At 48.1% G+C, this 20,239-nt stretch overlaps 1 protein-coding gene across 4 annotated transcripts in view; it reads left to right on the top strand.

The window, feature by feature from the left end:
• RPH3AL (rabphilin 3A like (without C2 domains)) overlaps nt 1-20,239 on the top strand; it is a 121,482-nt gene that overhangs the window by 73,737 nt on the left and 27,506 nt on the right. For all 4 annotated transcript variants that reach the window (XM_057535871.1, XM_057535870.1, XM_057535872.1 and 1 more), the window contains one exon: nt 19,938-20,112. In XM_057535871.1, coding sequence (XP_057391854.1) covers nt 19,938-20,112 — 175 coding nt within the window. The remainder of the gene's footprint in view (nt 1-19,937; nt 20,113-20,239) is intronic.

Genomic DNA, 20,239 nt, shown 5'->3' with positions numbered 1-20,239 from the left:
ACCCATTAGGATGGCTAATATTTAAAAAGCAGAAAATAGCAAGTGTTGGTGAGGATGTGGAGAAATTTGAACCCTTGTGCGTTGATGGTGGGAAAGTACAATAGCGCAGCCTGTGGAACACAGTATGACAGCTCCTCAAAAAATTAATGATCTAGCAATTCTACTTCTGGGTATATACAGTGTTCCTTACAGCATTGTTCACAACAGCCGAAAGGCGGGAGCAACCCAAGCATCTACCATTGGATGAATGGGTAAACAAAATGTGGTCTATGCCTGTTATTATTCATATTATTCAGCCTTAAAAAGGAATGGAATTCTGACACATGCTACAACATGGAAGAACCTTGAGGATATTATGCTAAGTGAAATAAGCTAGACACAAAAGGACACATATTGTAGGATTTCCTTTTTTTTTTTTTAATATTTATTTATTTGTTTTGGCTGCACCAGGTCTTAGTTGCGGCACGTGTGATCTTCATTGTGGCGTGTTTTAGTTGCAGCATGCGGGATCTAGTTCCTGACTAGGGATCGAACCCGGGCCCCCTGCATTGGGAGTGCAGAGTCTTACCCACTGGACCACCAGGGAAGTCCCCAGGATTTCCATTTATATGAGGTCCATAGAATAGTCAGATTCGGGCTTCCCTGGTGGCGCAGTGGTTGAGAATCTGCCTGCCGGTGCAGGGGACACGGGTTCGGGCCCTGGTCTGGGGGGATCCCGCATGCCGCGGAGCGAATGGGCCTGTGAGCCACAATTACTGAGCCTGCGCGTCTGGAGCCTGTGCTCCGCAACAAGAGAGGCCGCGATAGTGAGAGGCCCGCGCACCGCGATGAAGAGTGGCCCCCGCTTGCCACAACTGGAGAAAGCCCTCGCACAGAAACGAAGATCCAACACAGCCATAAATAAATAAATAAATTAATTAATTAATAAAAAAAAAAAAAAAAAAAAAAAAAGAATAGTCAGATTCATAGAGACAGAAGGTAGAAGGGTGGTTGCCAGGGGCTGGGGGTGGGAGAATGAGAGATTATTGTTTAACGGGCACAGAGTTTCCGTATGGGAAGATGAAGAAGGTCTGGAGACGGATGGTGGGGACAGTAGCACAGCAGTGTGGATGCACTTGATGCCCCTGGACTGTACACCTGAAAATGGTTAGAAAGGTAAATTTTATGTTATGTATATTTTACCACAGTTATAAAAAAGGGTGTGGGTGGAGACTGGCCAGGGTAGGCCTCTTGGAGGAGGTGAGATGTGAGCAAAGACTTGAAGGAGGTGTAGCGGGGAGGCCAGTGGCTCTCTGGGGAAGGAGCAGCCCTGGATGGGGTCACACCCAGTGCCCTGTGTTCACAGAACAGCACAGAACCAGTGAGGCTCCCCTCCTTCCACGTGAGGGGGTCCTGGGTTCCCCCGAGGCAGGTGGGGGAGGGGTTGGTCCCCGGAGGCTCTTTGGCCACGGGGAGTAGGGAGGAGAGTTGATGTGCTCCAATAGTAAGCCCTTGGCCCACCAGGAACAGGGCCCACAGGTCCTAGCATTTGGCTCTTGCACCACCGGCTGCCCCTCCGCCACTTACTCAGCCACCCAGGTGTGCTCAGCGGTCCACGGGGCTGGGAACCCTGTGGTCCCCTTGACCAGGCTTGAGAATAACAAGGTGTGGACCAGCTTCACTGACCCTGTGATCAGTTGGTGTGACACTATCCTGACACCACAGCCTGCTTACCCCCCCTCTCCCCCCCTGTTGGGCCTGCACAACCTGGCTTTCCCTGCTATGATACCCTCTTCTACATGGCCCTGGGGAGGCAGGCGAAAAGCTAGGGAGAAAGCATCTGAATGTGGTCCTTTTCTTGCGTTAATTGGAATAAAAATTTGGATAATCAGCTTTTCCTGCACGTTTTCCAGATGCCAGATGACATTGGCTGGCACGATTGTTCCCCTTCCACTAGCCAGCTGTCTGGCAGATGGGGACTAGGGAGCAGAGTGAGACTCCATCCGTTAGGAGCTATTTATTAAGCTCCTAGGTGGTGCCCAGCCCTGGAAATACACAACCATCCCCTCTCCTAAGGAGATAACTCAAGACACGTGCCCTCCTGCTATGCCAGAAAATCCTTCTGTGAAAAAAGGAAGAAGAAGAGAACCAGCCTTTGTTGGGGTCCTTGTCTGGGCCAGATGTGGGGCCCTGTGTCCCCACTCCTCCCACCAAACGGAAGCTCTGGGACCTTAAGTGACAGGTCCAAAGTGACACAGCAGGACGGGCAGAACCTGGGCTGTCTAAAAGGCTACTGCCACTAGACCAGCTTCCTCCTGATTTCTACCAAGCTGGCGACCACTGCCTTCAAGAATCAGCCAGGATGGCCCACAGGCTGGAGGAACATGGGAGGTTTCACCCTCAGTGGCCAACGTAGTGATCCCCAACTGTCTGGGGGACCCCTGGGTCCCTGCCCCGCTTCTCCTTGCCCTGATTTTGTAAGTTATTACATCCCAACCCAGGCTAACGCACCCACAGCTGAAGCCCAGCCTGGCCCTGAGTGTTATCTAACTACTTACATCCCTGAACCTGGTTTTGGGTCCCAGCACCTGATTGTCCTCTTGACCCTTGAACTTTGCCTGCTGCTCCCCGCCCTGCGTCAACCCAAGGGTCATTGTCATAGGCCTGCTCCTGATGCTTCCTGTTTGCAAACTAAATGAGAGGGCCATTCGGTAGGCATCCCGGCTGGTTCGTCTCCACGTTGCACTTGGCACCTCCTGAGTGTCGTCTGTGTATGACGTTCAGCCTCACATGCTACTCCTAGCTGTACAGCCTGGAGAAACTCTCACACGTGCTTCCCGGGAAACATGACCGAGAACGCACGTAGCAGCATTTGTTGTAACAACAAAAAACTGGGAACCACCCAAATGACCTTTCATGGTGGAATAGACAGGTAAATTTCAACGGATGAATTAAAAACCCAATGAGCAAAAGGGCAAAAAAGCAAGTCACTAAAGAATACAGAGTGATTCAAAAATGCGATGTTCAAAAACAGGTAATAGTAAATGTTTTACTTAGAAATATACATAGAAGCAGTTTTTAAAAATAGAAAGAAAAGCAAAGGATTGCTTCACAGAAGATTCCAGATGGTGGTTACTTTTGGAAGGAAGACAGGGAGGGCCAACGGGGCCTTCTCAGATCTGGTCATATTTAATTTCTTTTTTTTTTTTTTAATTTATTTATTTTTATTTTTTTGGCTGTGTTGGGTCTTCGTTGCTGCGTGAGGGCTTCCTCTAGCTGCGGTGAGCGGGGGCTACTCTTTGTTGCGATGCACTGGCTTCTCATTGTGGTGGCTTCTCTTGTTGCAGAGCACGGGCTCTAGGTGCACGGGCTTCAGTAGTTTTGGCGTGTGGGCTCAGTAGTTGTGGCTCGCGGGCCCTAGAGCACAGGTTCAGTAGTTGTGGCACATGGGCTTAGTTGCTCCATGGCATGTGGGATCTTCCCAGACCAGGGCTCGAACCCATGTCCCCTTCATTGGCAGACAGATTCTTAACCACTGTGCCACCAGGGAAGCCCTTAATTTCTTAAAAGAGTTCACAGGTGTTTACTTCAGTGTGGTTGTTTGAAACACACTGTGTTTTCATACGGTTTTGTGTGTACGCTAAATTTCACAGGCACACACCCAAAAGGTAACAGGAGATCACCAAAAATCAGACCCAAAAAAGCTTGAATCAGTGATATGGAGAAAAACCTTTAAAATCTCCCAGAATGCAGGGGGGGAAAAAAAACCCAAAGAGCTAAAAACAATAACGGAGACAATGATGAATCTGGAAGACAGAGAAGGCAATGGAACCTCAGAATTATAGGTTTTCCCCAAGAAGGAACAAGACCAATAGGAAATGAAGCAATAATCAAATCCATAACCGAAGAAGGCGTCCGTGATTCAAGACCACACACCGGAAGACCCACGAGCTCTGCCAAGTAGGGGTCAGCCCAGAAACCATTTCATGTTGGCTTTGGAATATGTTTCTGAGACTGTGTTTGCACAGAGGCCTGTTTGTTGTTCTGGGAATTGAATCAAAATCACGAAGCTGCTCTGAAAAGACCTGGCTGGGAATAGCCGGCCTGTCCAGTTTTCTGATGCCAGCCCTATTCATCTGCTGTGTGTGGCCCACTCCATCTGGGAACAGAGGCTGGCTTCGCAGCCAAACACCACCGCGGCACGCTTGCCCTCTCTCAGGTCTGTGCTGGAACAGGGAAGATAGTTAAATATTCGGGATTCAAAGGGATTTCATGCTGCATGCAAATAAAGACTAAGAGGAGGTGGGCGTACAGTGTTGATGAAGCAAGTAATTAAGAACAGTAGTGGGGCTTCCCTGGTGGCGCAGTGGTTGAGAATCTGCCTGCCAATGCAGGGGACACGGGTTCGAGCCCTGGTCCGGGAGGATCCCACATGCCGCGGAGCAACTGGGCCCGTGAGCCACAATTACTGAGCCTGCGCGTCTGGAGCCTGTGCTCTGCAACAAGAGAGGCCGCAATAGTGAGAGGCCGCGCACCGCGATGAAGAGTGGCCCCCACTTGCCACAACTAGAGGAAGCCCTCACACAGAAACGAAGACCCAACACAGCCATACATAAATAAATAAATAAATAAAATTTTTAAAAAAAGGAAATAGTTACTTTAAAAAAAAAAAAAGTTAAGAACAGTAGTGAAAGCATCATTCTCCTCCGTGGATTTGTTAAACTTGCAAGACCATTCTAGACAAAGGAGAAGACAATCTCTCTGGGACCAGAGAGAGAAGGAAGATAGGGGGGTCTCTGTTCTCAGTGACTTGTAGGGACCTTTCCATGTTACAGATAATCTGGGAGGTGCAAGGGCTAGCGGGGCACCCCTGGAAGCCATGGCAGAGGGTGAGGCCAGAGCTGGAGGTTGGCCCACCCGCCCCAGAAATCCTCTGTGACCCTGGGGCACATGGCCCTGCAGCCATCACGAGCCCTTATTGGATACCACCTCCCTCTGAAGCCGGCAAACGCTCCTCACCAGTAATTGTGCAGAAACCTCGCCAGAGCAAACCCCTCACCAGGGGTTAATGGAAGCCAAAGCATTTCCTCCAGTTCTGAAATTATCTAACCAAGGGGTTTAAATTATCTGTCCGGAAAACAGATAGCACCCTCAGAATATTTCTTCTCACTGCATATTTTCGTTTCCGCTCTGTTAGCAATTGCCTGCCGCCCAGGCTGCCCTGGTTAAAATAGAGACACAGATGTAGAGAACAAACGTATGGACACCAAGGGGGGGAAAGTGTCTGTGTGTGTGTGCGGGGGGGATGAATTGGGAGACTGGGATTGACATATATACACTAATATGTATAAAATAGATAACTAATAAGAACCTGCTGTATAAAAAATAAATAAATAAAGGTAAAAAAAGAAAAAAACACTTGAAACGAAGGGGAAATTCGCTCAGGCCCTGGGGAGGGCTCTGGCTCCTGGGGGGGGCGGGCAGGGGCAGGCACTGGAAGAAGGGGCAGGTGCGTGCCCTCTTGTCTTTGCTGGGGCTTAATTTCTAGCCCATCTCCTGGTGAGGCTGGGGCCTGGGCCCTGTGTAGGGAGCTTGAAAGCAGCCAGCAGTACGGGGAAGGGTGGGTGGGGGGATGGTGGAGACGTTCTCACTGGCTCGCCAACACCGCACGCACACGCACGCACGCACACACACACACACACACACACACACACACACACACGCCTGATTTTTTTTTTTTTTTTTTTGGCTGTGTCGGGTCCTAGTTGCGGCACGCAGGATCTTTAGTTGCGGCATGCAGAATCTTAGTTCCCCCACCAGGGATTGAACCCGCGTCCCCCTGCAGTGGAAGCATGGAGTCTTAACCACTGGACCACCAGGGAAGCCCTGCCTGATGTGTTTTAAAGTGTTATCCTTTAAATTACAAATATGCAAATATCCCTGGGAGGGGTCTCATTTAGCTTTCCCCTAACACCTCAATTCTTTTTTTTTTTTTTAACATCTTTATTGGAGTATAATTGCTTTACAGTGGTGTGTTAGTTTCTGCTTTATAACAAAGTGAATCAGTTATACATATACATATGTTTCCATATCTCTTCCCTCTTGCATCTCCCTCCCAGCCTCCCTATCCCACCCCTCTAGGTGGTCACAAAGCACCGAGCTGATCTCCCTGTGCTATGCGGCTGCTTCCCACTAGCTATCTATTTTACGTTTGGTAGTGTATATATGTCCATGCCACTCTCTCACTTTGTCACAGCTTACCCTTCCCCCTCCCCATATCCTCAAGTCCTTTCTCTAGTCCCTCAATTCTTAGTTAGCACTTTAGAAGGGATTAGTAGAGAGCCAGAACCTGGTGGGTGGCTGGTGGGTGCCTGGGCTGGGAGGGGAGCTCTGCCCCGCTGCCCTGGCTTCCCTCTGGATTGCTTACTTGTGCTCTACACCGCAAGATTGAGGATTCCACCCCAGGTGCTGGGAGGATGGATACAGGGAAACCCTCCCCGGACAGAATAGCTCCTGAGGGCAGGCCATGAACACACTCTCACATGGCAGCGAAAAACAGAGTCACAGACCCCAGCCCTTTGTGGATTTAGGTCCTGGGGCCACCCATCTGCAAGGACATTTGATCATTTCTCTCCATTGCTCAATCTTAACATATAGGAGGTACTGAATGAATGCTGTTCGAATGAATGAATATCTGCAGACTCCCTCTTCAGAAGTTGTTTGTAAGCTTCGCCTTTCTGAGGGAGGGGAAGCAAGCCGTGAGGAAAGACGACTGCTCTAAACTTAATTCCTACCAAAAGAAGAAAAAGGAAAAAATTTTAAAACAAAGTGAGAGAGGAAGAGATGAAGGAAAGAAAGAAGAAAAATAAAACTATCAGAAAATCAAGTATTTCAGTATGAAAAACTCTCTAGTTTTAATTCTGCTAGTTGTCTTAGATGGACAGGCAGACAGATAGGTGTATATATGCATATATAGCTTTTTAATTATTCCAACCAATATTTGTCTAATCACTTACATTACAGTAGAAACAGTGCCTATTAACTCCACTTGCCCTGAAAAATGAGGCACCCAATGCTTTTTTTCTTTCCAGCTACTTCTTGCTTTTTGTTGAGACAATCTGTAATTTGGGGACAGATTATTATTGTTACCTATTTTTAAGCATCATTTCTTTCACATTTTTATTACTTTTCAGTTATATTTACATTAGTTATCTAGACTGAATTCTACCTTTCATTTATTTCACTGATCCTGGTGAGTTTTCTGGTACCATTGAGCCCCCATTCTGGAGCTTTTTATTTTAATTCATCTGTTTGTCAACCGAGCAATTTTTTAGGAAGACCGGATGCACCTCTGTTTTCAGTTTTTGCTGATAGGATCCACGCACCTTTGGGGGATGAGGATCACAGCCCTTTTCTGATTACAGAGGCAGGTGGAGGCGTCATCCTAGGCACATAGGACGGCAGGTGATGCCGTCTCCACAGGCTGCCTCTGGTTACACATGTGTGACACAGGCTTGTGACCTGCTTCTGCCCCGCTCGCTCCTCACCCTAAACAAACCTGCACAGTCACATCCGTGCCACAGTCACACACGTCGTATACATGCCGCATCTCCGTCCTGTTTGCATAGGGTAGCAGATAATCCAGCTGTAAAGTCGTATGGTCCTAATCTGGTTTGACTGGACAGATAGCATTTCTGGCATAAAGTAATGCTGAAAATAAATGTGCACGTTACCTTAGCACATCTTGTGTTGACTCGCCTTGCTCAGTATCAGCTTGTTGCCCTCGGCAGTAACCATGGCTTTTCATACTCAGCTTGTCACCACGGAAACCTGGTCACTGAGTACTGCCCAGCAGTCTTGAGAGAAGCGTCTCTTCCAACTAACAGCGTGATGCCCTGGGCCCTTTCTCTTTTCAGAGGGATCCAGCTCTGCCTGCCTTTATGCTGGGAAGCCCTGGTTCCCTTTGAAAAGTTGTCCAGGGTTTTCCCATTGTCAAAATTCTGACTCCTGGAGGTTAGGGGTGGGCAGTGACATCAGAGGGGGAGCTTGTCTTTCTGCAGGGGCAGAAATGTCAGTGTTGTGAACTCGTGCTGGTGTTTTCAAACTAACCATCACTTGACTAAGCCTTTCCTATCTTGCTCCACTACAAAAAATTTAATTACTGCTTTCTTTTCCTTCCCTACCAGCACATACAGATTCAACATCCCAGCCACAGACCGTTCCAACACCATGTGTCAACCTGCCAAGCAGCCCAGGGATTTAATAACATTGACATCCAATTACCAATCTGTTATACTTTAGTTTAAATCAAAGTAATACATGCATGTGCTTTTAAGAAAAAATCCAATTGTTCTGAAGAGCTTATGCTGGAGGATGGCAGTCGCCTGTCCCGCCCCTCCCTCACCCAGCCCATCACATATGGACTGCTTGCTTTAGTTCTCATGCTGACTCCTGCCCTGACTTTTTTTTTTTTTTAAATAGATCTTTATTGGAGTATAATTGCTTCACAATACTGCGTTAGTTTCTGTTGTACACCAAAGTGAATCAGCCATATGCACACGTATATCCCCATATCTCCTCCCTCTTGCGTCTCCCTCCCACCCTCCCTATCCCAGCCCTCTAGGTGGTCACAAAGCACAGAGCTGATCTCCCTGTGCTATGCTGCTGCTTCCCACTAGCTAACTATTTTACATTCGGTAGTGTATATATGTTGGTACTACTCTCACTTCGCCCCAGCTTCCCCCTCCCACCCCGTGTCCTCAAGTCCATTCTCTATGTCTGCATCTTTATTCCTGCCCTGCAACTAGGTTCATCAGTACCATTTTTTTTTTTTTTAGATTCCATATATATGCGTTAGAATACGGTATTTGTTTTTCTCTTTCTTACTTCACTCTGTATGACAGACTCTAAGTCCATCCACCTCACTACAAATAACTCAATATCGTTTCTTTTTATGAATGAGTAATATTCCATTGTATATATGTGCTACATCTTCTTCATCCATTCATCTGTCGATAGACATTTAAGTTGGTTCCGTGTCCTGGCTATTGTAAATATTGCTGCAGTGAACATTGTGGTACATGTCTCTTTTTGAATTATGGTTTTCTCAGGGTATATGCCCAGTAGTGGGATTGCTGGGTCATATAGAGCTACCATATGACCCAGCAATGCCCTGACTTTCTTGATTTATCAACTTTAGGTACTCTCTATGGACTCGACTCCATGCTCTGAAGGATGAGGAGCTGGCTAGCTTGGACTACTGTGCTTCCCCTCTCTACTCCTAATTTCTGATACTGTTATTATTTTTTAACTCTTTGATTACATTTGTAACTTTCTATACTATTTGCCTCTTTCTTCTTCTATCAACTTTAACATTCACACCTCCACTCCTTCTGCATGAGTTGTGGGTACGAATGCCTCTGTTCTTCCCTCCCCTACTCTCACCTCCCTCCTTTTCTAGATGACACCCTTACTAATAGATTGCCAGGATTGTACGTTTAGATTATTCTGTTGCTGTAGTTAATTCTTCCATGCTTTGTGATTTATACCTCAATCTTAGTTTACAAAGGTGACTGAGTGATGACAGGAAGAGGCTAATGCCATTGAAAGAAGAATTCATTGCTTACAGTTCCCAAAAGAAGGGGGCATTCCATGCCACTCAGGGCCACACGGCGAAGCACCAGAGGCAGAAAGGAGTGAAGGGAAAGCGTGCGCCACAGCCTTTAATGGGGTTTCTACGGGAAAGGCAGAGCAGGGCAGGGTAAGTATCTTAGGGTGGGCTAGGTTGAATAGTTTCAGCGGCCGCTGGGGCATAGAGGCTGACCCTGGTTGCCTGGTACCTGGCCCTGGGTTGAGTTAGGGCAGGGGGAATATTGGCTTGGTGAGTGAGAGTTAGGTAAAGGGGGTGGTTAGAGTGTGGACTCAGGATCGGTTGGAGGGTTTGTAATATGACTTTCACATGCCTGCAAAAGCTGCATCACAGGGGAGATGTAAACAACTTTGGGATTGGTTTGGCCCTGTGATTAATGGATGCCAAATAGACAAATACAGAATCTAAGAAAACAACACTTTGTCTCTAGGTTAATTAATTCTAAGAGCTGAAAATCAATAAATAGCATTTAATTTCACAAACCTGTATATGATTTTGTAAGAGGGTGAAAAGGGCAGGTTCTGGAGCTATACTGCCTGGGGTCCAGTTTTTATTTTGTTCTTCCCTGTTTGTGTCATGTGTTCTCTCTGTGCCTGATTTCCTCATCTGTAAAACAGAGCTGTTAATACTACCCACCTCATCGGATTTTTGTGAGAGTTAAATAAGTTATATATAAAATTCTTGGAATGGTGCCTGACACATACGAAGTGCTCAATAATTATTAGGGATTTAAATTTTTTTATCATTTTGTAAACATTAAACACCTCAGGGTCAAATGATATGTGAAGATCACATTTTGGTAATTTGTGACACCTCGACCCCTGGACCATCCAAAGGAAAACATTCCTAGTATCATGATCAAATGGATTTCTTTTTAACTCTTTATATCTTAAACCACGTCACAGTTTAAGTTCCCTAATATTTGGACCATGACTTTCTGGTATGATTTTAGTTTTCCCTTGGAGTTTTTTATTGCCCTTTGTCCTCATTGACAAAAAAATAATGAAACTCTATGTCCTTTTATGCAGCTCCTTGATTTTACCTTCTATCGCGTGGAGCCGTCTCTTTTCCTGTCAGAAACCCCTGCAGACCCTTTTCTGGCTCTAACCTGCACTACTTACTGAAAGCCATCCTCATGGCATTTCCCTTTGACTCACCTCCTGAGTTGGAGACACTGTTTCTAGGATCTTGTCTTCCTCTTTCTTGTTTTTCACCTCTGTTTTGTTGGAGCTCATCCTGAAGTTACTTCTTAAAAAGAGACCATGTATAGGAAAATTGGAGTCCTCGCAAGTCTAAAAATGTCTCTATTCTCTTGTTTGATTGACAGTTTGGTAGAATTCTAGATGCAAAGTCTTTTAGTATCCAGTGTGCCGATGATAAGTCTGATGCTGTTCTAATTCTGGTTTCCTTGTAAGAGACCTATTTTTCTTTCTGGAAGCTTCTAGGATCTTTTTATATTTATAACTAAGTGATTTTATGAGTATGTATTTTACTTTGCTTTATTTCTGCCTTAAATTCAATTAAAAACCTTTTAATCTGAAGTCTCATGTCCTCTTTCAGCTCCTGGAAATGTTTTTCTATTGCTCTGTTTCTGAGGAGTCTATTGTTAGGAATTTGACCCCTCAAGTTGAGCATTTTTGTCTTCATCATTTCTTCCACTTTTTTCTGTTTCTTCACCTTTGTGCTCCACATTCCAAATTTTCTCATTTTTATCTTCCGGCCTCTATTTTACATTTTTATATTTCTGCATTATATTTTTAATTTCTAGGGGCCTTTTCTTATTCTCCAATTGTTCCTTTTTCGCAGCATGTTGTTCATATTTGATGAATGAGCCTATATATATTTTAAGTCCCTGAATTTAACTTTCCTACTTTATTCAGTTAATTACCAACCTATCCGATTGTTTCCTTTTTCTAGAAGTGTGTAGAGGTTGGATGTCCTACCAGAGGTGTGGAGGCTTAAATGCCTTAAAAAAACAATCATTTATTTGCTCATCTGCAGCTTGGGCTGGGCTCAGCAGGGTGGTTCTTTTGCTGGTGTCTCCTGGTGTCATTCATGGACCGTAGTCATCTGACAGTTTGACTGAGGTCAGGGTCCAAGAAGGCTCACTCCTCTGCAACCGGTGCTGGCTGTTGGCTGGGGTGTCTTGGTTCTTCTCCGTGTGGCCTTTTGTCCTCCGTACACTGGACTAGGCTGTCTCATGATGGCAGCAGTGTTCCAAACTGGTCAGAAGTTTTCACATGTTACTTCTGCCACATTTTATGTGTCAAAGCAAATCACAAGCCTAGACCAGATTCAAGGGGTGGGGAAAATAGACTCCACCTCTTGATGGGAAAAGAGGAAAATAATTTGAATAATTTGGGACCATGTTTAATCTACTACAACCTCCCAGGCAATGTCTCCCTCTGTCATAACTCGGACTGCCATAGCAAAATAACATAGACAAGGGGCTTAATAGGAGTTTATTTCTCACAGTTCTGGAGGCTGGAAGTTCCAGATCAGGGTGCCAGCACATTTAGTTCCCAGTGAGGGCTCTCTTCCTGGCTTGCAGACTGCCGTCTCACTGTGTCCTTACACAGAGGAGAGAAAGGCAAGCTCTCCGGTATCTCTTCCTGTAAGGACATTAATCCCATCGTGAGGGCCCCACCCTTATGACCTCATCTAAACCTAATTACCTCCCAAAGACCCCCATCTCCAAATACCATCACCCTGGGGTTTATGGCTTCACTATATGAATTTGGGGATGGGGCACAGTTCAGTCCATAGCACCCTCTAAGAGCCAGCGTTTCTGTTAAGTAAGCTGAGCTACTTAAAGCCTTGAAATTTGGATATGTGTTCAGTAGTCTCAGCTGATGGGTATTGGTCAGGCATCTAGCATGTGCTGGCAGGTGCTGCGGGGCCTGGGGGGCTCCTGCTGTCATGGTGCTTTCAGTCTGGTGCAAGAAACAGACATGTAAATAGGCGTTCATAACAATGGGTGTGCACTGCAGTGGGAGACCTGCCTGGCTCTGTGGAAGCTTCTGGATAAAAGTAATTTCCTAAAGGCTGGATTTCATTCTCCCAGCCCAGGGAAGGAAGAAGAATCAGCCTGTACAAAGACCTGGAGGCGTGAGACAGCTTAGTGTGGTCCGGGAGTGGGAGTGGCTATGTTTGGCTGATCCCCAGTGTTGGGGAGAGAGGCAGGAGCTGGCAGAGCTCTGGGGTCTTATTTGCCACGTTGTGGAGTCTAGCTTGCCTGTCAGAGCTCCTGGGAAGCCAGCACTGTGTGTGTGTTTGTGTTTGTGTGTGTGTGTAGGTGTATGTGTGTGTGTGTTCAGGTAATGGGGTAGGGAGAGCTATGCTGTCTCCCTGCCAGGGTGGGTGGACCCTTTAAGAGACATTCAGTAACAGGCCATTTCCCATGGCTTTTCAAGACTGGATCTTGTTAAGCAAACAGAACATGGTCCCCCTGAAGGCAGAGTCCCACGCTCTGTCCCCCGGGGACAGTTCCTTTGCTTTGCCAACTTGGTTTGTTCATTCAGTCACTCAGTCAGCAACATTCCTGCCACATACAGCCTCCTAGCTGGGTCCTGGGAATACAGGGATGGCTCCGGCACAGCCCTGCCCTGGAAGAGCTCGCAGCTTCTTAGCTGGGTGAGGGTCTGGGGCAGCAGAGCCACCGGGCAGCAGAGCTGCTCTGATGATGCACAAAGTGGCAGTGAAGGCTTCCTAGGGGAAGTGTCCCTGCCTCATGGAGCCAAGGGTGAAGGGCACTCCAGGTGCAAGGAACAGCATGTGCAAAGGCCAGACGGTCCCCCCACTCCCAGCCCTGGGGTGAGGAGCAGAGAGCGTGGTCGCCTCCCCTGAGCTGATGCAGGTGCGCTCCTGAGCTGCGTGGGAGGTGGGGGGGTGGTGGTAACACACGGAAGGCAGAGCAGTGAGCAGGCGCAGCGGTCTTAGGCCACCCCTCCCACATCCTCCCCGGAGGCCAGTGCCCTAGACCTGCCCTTCTGTCCAACAGGCCCTGCCAATTACCACCTTCTCCAGCCACAGCCGTTCAGGAAACGCTGATGATTAGCGATTGTTATCATGGTAATTAAAATTCCCCGGGAACAGCTTGGCTAATATCCATCAGTATCTGCTGTCAGGTTGGCAGTGAGGTGAAATTGGAATGAAAACCTCGAGGCGGAGCACAGAGCGCGAGGCGGTGCGAGGGGAGGATTTAAGGCTGAAGCCACCCCACACCCTGACCTCCCGCAAGTGCCATGGGGGCCGTGTGGGTTTTTTCTCATTAAATGGCATTTTCAAGGCTAGCTGCTTTGCTGGCCTTATCACAGTGAACCACTCGTGGGGAGCAGAGCGCGGCTTTGCAGAATCACACGGCTTCTCCAAAAAGCAAAGGTTTTCCCCATCTGCGGCCCTAGACAGGATGGTTGGGGGTTAATTTCCACGGAGGGTTTTTCCCACCGCTGTTCTTGGGGACAGGGTCAAGTGTTGATGTCAGGCTGTGGGTGATAGGCTTGGATGCATATAGCAGAAATCATGTGATTAAAAGCTATTGCATTTTACGGGGTGGCGGCGGGCTGCAAGGCGGGAGAAGGTCTGAGGACTTGCGGGGACTGGTGTTGGGGGAGGGGAGATGGCTGCTCAGAACTGGGAGTCCCTCACCCCTCGCCTCACCAGTTTGACTCTCCCATGTGGAAGGCATTTTCCAAAACACCCGACAGTGTCTTGAATGCACCTCTACACGGAGTGCCCCCCATACCAAGTGATGCACCTGTGTGCTCTCGTCCCTCTGCCTTGGGGACTCAGAAAATGCTGCTCCTCCAGCTGGTCCGGGATCACCAGCCAGTCTGGTCTGGTCTCTGCCCATCACAGCGGTATCTGGCCTTCCACCCCGACTGCAGCGCCAGCACGAGAGAAACAGACAGACCAAGGCCCCGTTACAATGAACTCACCTGCCTTCTGGACCCCAGGGAGGCGCTGCACGCCTGGCAGACCCGTGGGGCCATGGCCCCTGCTGCGCATAAATATCGGGGTGAATTGTGTGAAACTGACAGGGGTTTTTATAGATTAAAAATGGTTGAACACACACACACACAAAAAAGGTTGACTATCAGTAGTTTCATGCAATTCAACCTAATACTTTGGATCTTGTGCTCTTTATCCCGTTTTCCAAAAGCACTTGACTGATCAGTGTTTTTTAAGTGGGTGGTAGGGGTGGAGGTGGATCATTGCAACAGGAAATGAAGCTGATGGCATGGGGCCCGCTGGCTGTGATATGCCAGGGGGGGCAGGGGCAGCCGGGGCTGTGGGTCTCACTGGTGCTCGAGGAAAGACTGGGAGCACGTGGCTGCCTTGTGCCCTGAAGTTCAAGGTCAGGGATGTGCACCTTGGCACGCCCTGCTAGGCACTCCCTCTTTATCCCTCTTTGAATCTGAAGTGGTAAATCCACTTGATTAATTACAAGAACTTGGGTGAAACCCTCCGGCCACTTCCCCAGGAAGGCGACAGATTATATGGATTGGGTCACGCTCCAGCAAACAACCCACGGCTGCCAATTCAGTCATTCAGCCGGTGTTTACGGAGCACCTACTGTGTGTCAGGCGTGTGCTAGGAGCTTAAAGATCCAGTGGTGAGCAGAGACGCCCTGGGCCTCCCTCCCGGCTGGTAGACTCTGGTGGGAGAGACGGACAAAAATAAAGGACCAGTGAAAAGGTGGAAGCAACCCAGTGTCCATCAGTGGATGAGTGGATAAAGAAAATGTGGTGTATACATAAAACGGAATATTATTCAGCCTCAAAAAAGGAAGAAAGTTCTGACACATGTTGATGAACCTTAAGGACATTATGCTCAGTGAAATAACAAATACTGTATGTACGTCAAAAAGGCAAGTACTGTACGATTCCACTTAATTCGTAGACAGAAAGTAGAACAGTGGTCACCAGGGTTTGGGGGAGACGGGCATGGGGACTTGTTTAATGGGTAAAGTTTCAGTTTTACAAGATTAAAAGAGTTCTGGAAATGGGCTACCCAACAATGTGAATGTACTTAACATACTGAACTGTACACTTAAAAATGGTTATGATGGTAAATTTTATGGTGTGTGTATTTTAACACACTTGAGAGTGTAATGTGGGGTCCCTGCCCTGAAGCCACTTAGTGCCCCGCTGGGGATTTGACTTTTCTTCCTGAGGGCCGTCTGACGCTATACGTCATCATCTGTGTACACTATACGTCATCGTCTATGTATACATATCCCTTGACCCGGCAGTTTCGCTCCTGGGGATATTTCCTAAGGCAGTAACCGACAGCCGGCTGATGACGGGTATGCCACAATGACGTTTGCAGCACTGTTCAGAGGAGTGAAAAATTGGAAACAATTTAAACTCCCATCAGTGGGGGGTTGATTTAATTAAGTTTAATAAATCCAAACTATAGAACCATAGTTTCATGTGGAGACCATTACGTATTAACACAGTACAACTGCTGTGATATATAGTTAAGTATCATATAATAACATCTACATGACCCTATTCTTCCGAAAAGGAAGGAAGGAAAGGAGGGAGGGAGGAAAACTGAATTGTATATATGCCCAGGAAAGGGTGTAAGAAAATTCACAACACAGTGTTAAGCAGGGCTCTATCTGTGTGACCTCCCTCATTTTGCTTTTTTGTTATTGTCCTAATTTTGCATGCTATGTGTGTATTTCTCAGGGGAAAAAAGGCAAAGCAACATCCATGGTGGGGGTCAGAGAGGCAGTGCAATGAGGGTCCTAAGCCCACCCAGACCCCACCATTCACAGATGGCTTTCGAGGGCTTGCTTCACTTGGTCCCCCCGAGTCCCAGACATGTTGGGGGCAGGAGGCTGGCATGCCCAGGGGAGGGCAGCCAAAGCCAGCACCGATGGATGCCCAGGCCTTCGCTTAGCAGAGGGAGGCCGAGTGAGCCCCTCACCAGCCCCCCATGGCCCTGGGCTTGGACACCTGGTCTCAGGAGCCACTCAGCAGCTCTACAAGGACAGGGTAGCCTTGGTGGCGGCTGTTTGTGTTTATTTCCTCTCCCTATGTGGCACTTCCCTGCCCTCTAGGCATCTAGACACTTAGCGTCCATGATGGTGATGTGTGACCCGCTGAGGATTTACCCCCTGCTCAGCCACAATTTAGCAATCCCCTACTTCACATCTGTGGACTGTTGGGATGAGACTCTGGGAACCTTCAGTGTGGAGTAGAGGCCAATAGAACGGTAGGCTGGCCTTGGGCAAGTGGCTTAACTTGTCCGAGCCTCAGTTTTCCCATCTGGAAAGTGGGAATAATAATAGAGCTTCCTCAAGGAACCGCTATCACCAGATGCCTCTGGGAATGGGAAAGGAGACTTTTTAATTTCGCACTTTGTGAATTTTAGATCATGTGCATGTATTACTGATTCAAAGAAATAACTACGTATCGTAGGAGGGCTGCGAGAGGATCAGAAAGGGTTTTCCAAGGCAGCTCCAAGAAACATTCATCTCTGTTATTCAAGAGCCACACACAAAAGCAGACCCTTCTGCACAGGGAAGCTGAGAGGGAGGGCTGAGTGACTCGTGCCCAGGACAGTGTTTGGACTCAGTGGTCCTGTGCCTGGCACCCTGGAGCATAAGGAGGTGACTGCCGTCTACTTGGAGAAATAGATACACCTCACTCCACGAGGGAACAGTAAGTGCTACAGTTAAGGTTCTGCAGGCCCATTACTAGGGTTGAGTTCCTCTAGGAAAACTTGCTGGGTAGGTTCCAAGTGGGAAGCACTGTCTGTCCTTTTGCTCTGTTGGAGAGCCCTGTGCACATTGGTATATTAAAGGCTCTGAGAAGTCCTGCAGTAACAGAGCTTGGTTTAACTTGGTGCTTCTTGATGGACATGATGGAGAACTCTTCTTTTTTCTTTTATTTCTTTTTTTTTTTTTTTTTTTTTTGGCTTGGTCCCTTCTAACATCCCACAGATCCAGTTGCTGTAGAGGAGTTGGGGAGTGGGAAACACTGTCCTCTAGAGAATCAGGGCAGACTCTGGCCTTTTGATTTGATTTGATTTGGGCTTTTTAACATCTTTATTGGAGTATAATTGCTTTACAATGGTGTGTTAGTTTCTGCTTTATAACAAAGTGAATCAGCTATACATATACATATATCCCCATATCTCCTCCCTCTTGCGTCTCCCTCCCACCCTCCCTATCCCACCCCTCTAGGTGGTCACAAAGCACCGAGCTGATCTCCCTGCGCTATGTGGCTGCGTCCCACTAGCTAGCTATTTTACATTTGGTAGTGTATATAAGTCCATGCCACTCTCTCACTTCGTCCCAGCTTACCCTTCCCCCTGCCTGTGTCCTCAAGTCCATTCTCTACGTCTGCGTCTTTATTCCTGTCCTGCCCCTAGGTTCTTCAGACCCTTTTTTTTTTTTTTAGATTCCATATATATGTGTTAGCATACGGTATTTGTTTTTCTCTTTCTGACTTACTTCACTCTGTATGACAGACTCTAGGTCCATCTGCCTCACTACAAATGACTCAGTTTCGTTTCTTTTTATGGCTGAGTAATATTCCATTGTATATATGTGCCACATCTTTTTTTTTTAATTAATAGCTACTTTATTTATTTATTTATTTATTTATTTATTTATTTATTTATTTTTAGCTGTGTTGGGTCTTCGTTTCGTGCGAGGGCCTTCTCTAGTTGTGGCAAGCGGGGGCCACTCTTCATCGCGGTGCGCGGGCCTCTCACCATCGCGGCCCCTCCCGTTGCGGGGCACAGGCTCCAGACGCGCAGGCTCAGCAGTTGTGGCTCACGGGCCCAGCCGCTCCGCGGCATGTGGGACCTTCCCAGACCAGGGCTCGAACCCATGTCCCCTGCATTAGCAGGCAGACTCTCAACCACTGCGCCACAAGGGAAGCCCCACATCTTCTTTATCCATTCGTCTGTCTATGGACACTTAGGTTGCTTCCATGTCCTGGCTATTGTAAATAGAGCTGCAATGAATGTTGTGGTACATGACTCTTTTTGAATTATGGTTTTCTCAGGGTATATGACCAGTAGTGGGATTGCTGGGTCATATGGTAGTTCTATTTTTAGTTTTTTAAGGAACCTCCATACTGTTCTCCATAGTGGCTGTATCAATTTACATTCCCACCAACAGCGCAAGAGGGTTCCCTTTTCCACACCCTCTCCAGCATTTATTGTTTGTAGATTTTTTGATGATTGGCCTTTTGATTTTAAATTGTCCCTTTTTTTTTTTTTTAAGAAATTCACGTTCTTTTATTTATTTATTTATGACTGTGTTGAGTCTTCGTTTCTGTGCGAGGGCTTTCTCCAGTTGCGGCGAGCGGGGGCCACTCTTCATCACGGTGCGCGGGCCTCTCACCATCGCGGCCTTTCTTGTTGTAGAGCACAGGCTCCAGACGCGCAGGCTAAGTAGTTGTGGCACACGGGCCCAGTTGCTCCACGGCATGTGGGATCTTCCCAGACCAGGGCTCGAACCCGTGTCCCCTGCATTGGCAGGCAGACTCTCAACCACTGCACCACCAGGGAAGCCCTAAATTGTCCCTTTTGAGTAGGGGACTTGGTCCCCTGGTTGTAAAGCTGTGCACGTTTGTCAGATGACAGGAGGAGGGTGACAGTGACGATAGTGGGCACCATGTCTGTCGAGTGGCTGCTCTGTGCCTGGCAGCAGGCTATGGGAATTTACATTCACTTGCAAGCCTGACCCTCATGGCCGCCCTGGGAGCCGGCACTGTTCCTGCCTTCCACCTACCGATGATAAAACTGAGGGTCACGAAGGTTGATGCGTCCAGATCTCCCGGCTGCGGGATGACAGATCCAGGATTCAAACCCACACATCTGCTCTGAGCCGCCAAGGCTTCCTCTTCTCAGAAAAGGTCACCTCCTTCCTTCACACGCTCCCACTCTTCTTATAAATACCCTGAACATATTTCCTTCATCAGGAAAGAGATTACAGAGCACTTGGCGTTTTCTGAAGCAGGCGTTAAGGGTTCAGGAACCTATTGCACTCGCTGCTCTGAATTCTAATCTGTGGCTCTCTGTAAGCTCCGGGCCCGTCTGTGCCCCCCACAGAGATGATCACATCCCGAGCAGCTCTCCAAGACCGTGGTCAATGCCAGGCCGTGGCCAGCCCAGCTCTTCCTCTGACCTCTTGTCGCTCTGCCCAGAGTCTCGAGGGGAAGGGGCAGCCCGGAGGAATGCAGTGGCTTCTTGAGCGCCTTCTGGGAGGCGGGGCCGGCTGGGAGCAGGGTACAGGGAGGACTGCTCTGCATCCTGTGCTCTGAGCAGATGTCTCCCCCTCCAGGTCTGGAAGAGGTCGGGGGCCTGGTTCTACAAAGGGATCCCCAAGTACATCCTGCCCCTGAAGACCCCCGGCCAGGCCGATCACCCCCACTTCCGACCATTGCCCATGGAGCCAGCAGAGCAAGAGCCCAGAAGTACTGAGAGCGGCCGCGTCTACACGTGGGCCCGAGAGAGAGGTAAGTCCCCACTGCCCCCTCTCCGGGATGGCAACCAACATCTGAGCCATCAGCCAACCAAGCAGTGCCACATGCACCAGGCCAGGGCCCACCACCCCTCCATGTGGCGCACACTGGTCTTTGTTCC

The sequence above is a fragment of the Balaenoptera acutorostrata genome, chromosome 20 (genome assembly GCF_949987535.1).
Source record: "Balaenoptera acutorostrata chromosome 20, mBalAcu1.1, whole genome shotgun sequence".
In the NCBI taxonomy this organism is placed as follows: domain Eukaryota; kingdom Metazoa; phylum Chordata; class Mammalia; order Artiodactyla; family Balaenopteridae; genus Balaenoptera; species Balaenoptera acutorostrata.
This window is presented reverse-complemented; position numbering and strand designations above follow the sequence as displayed.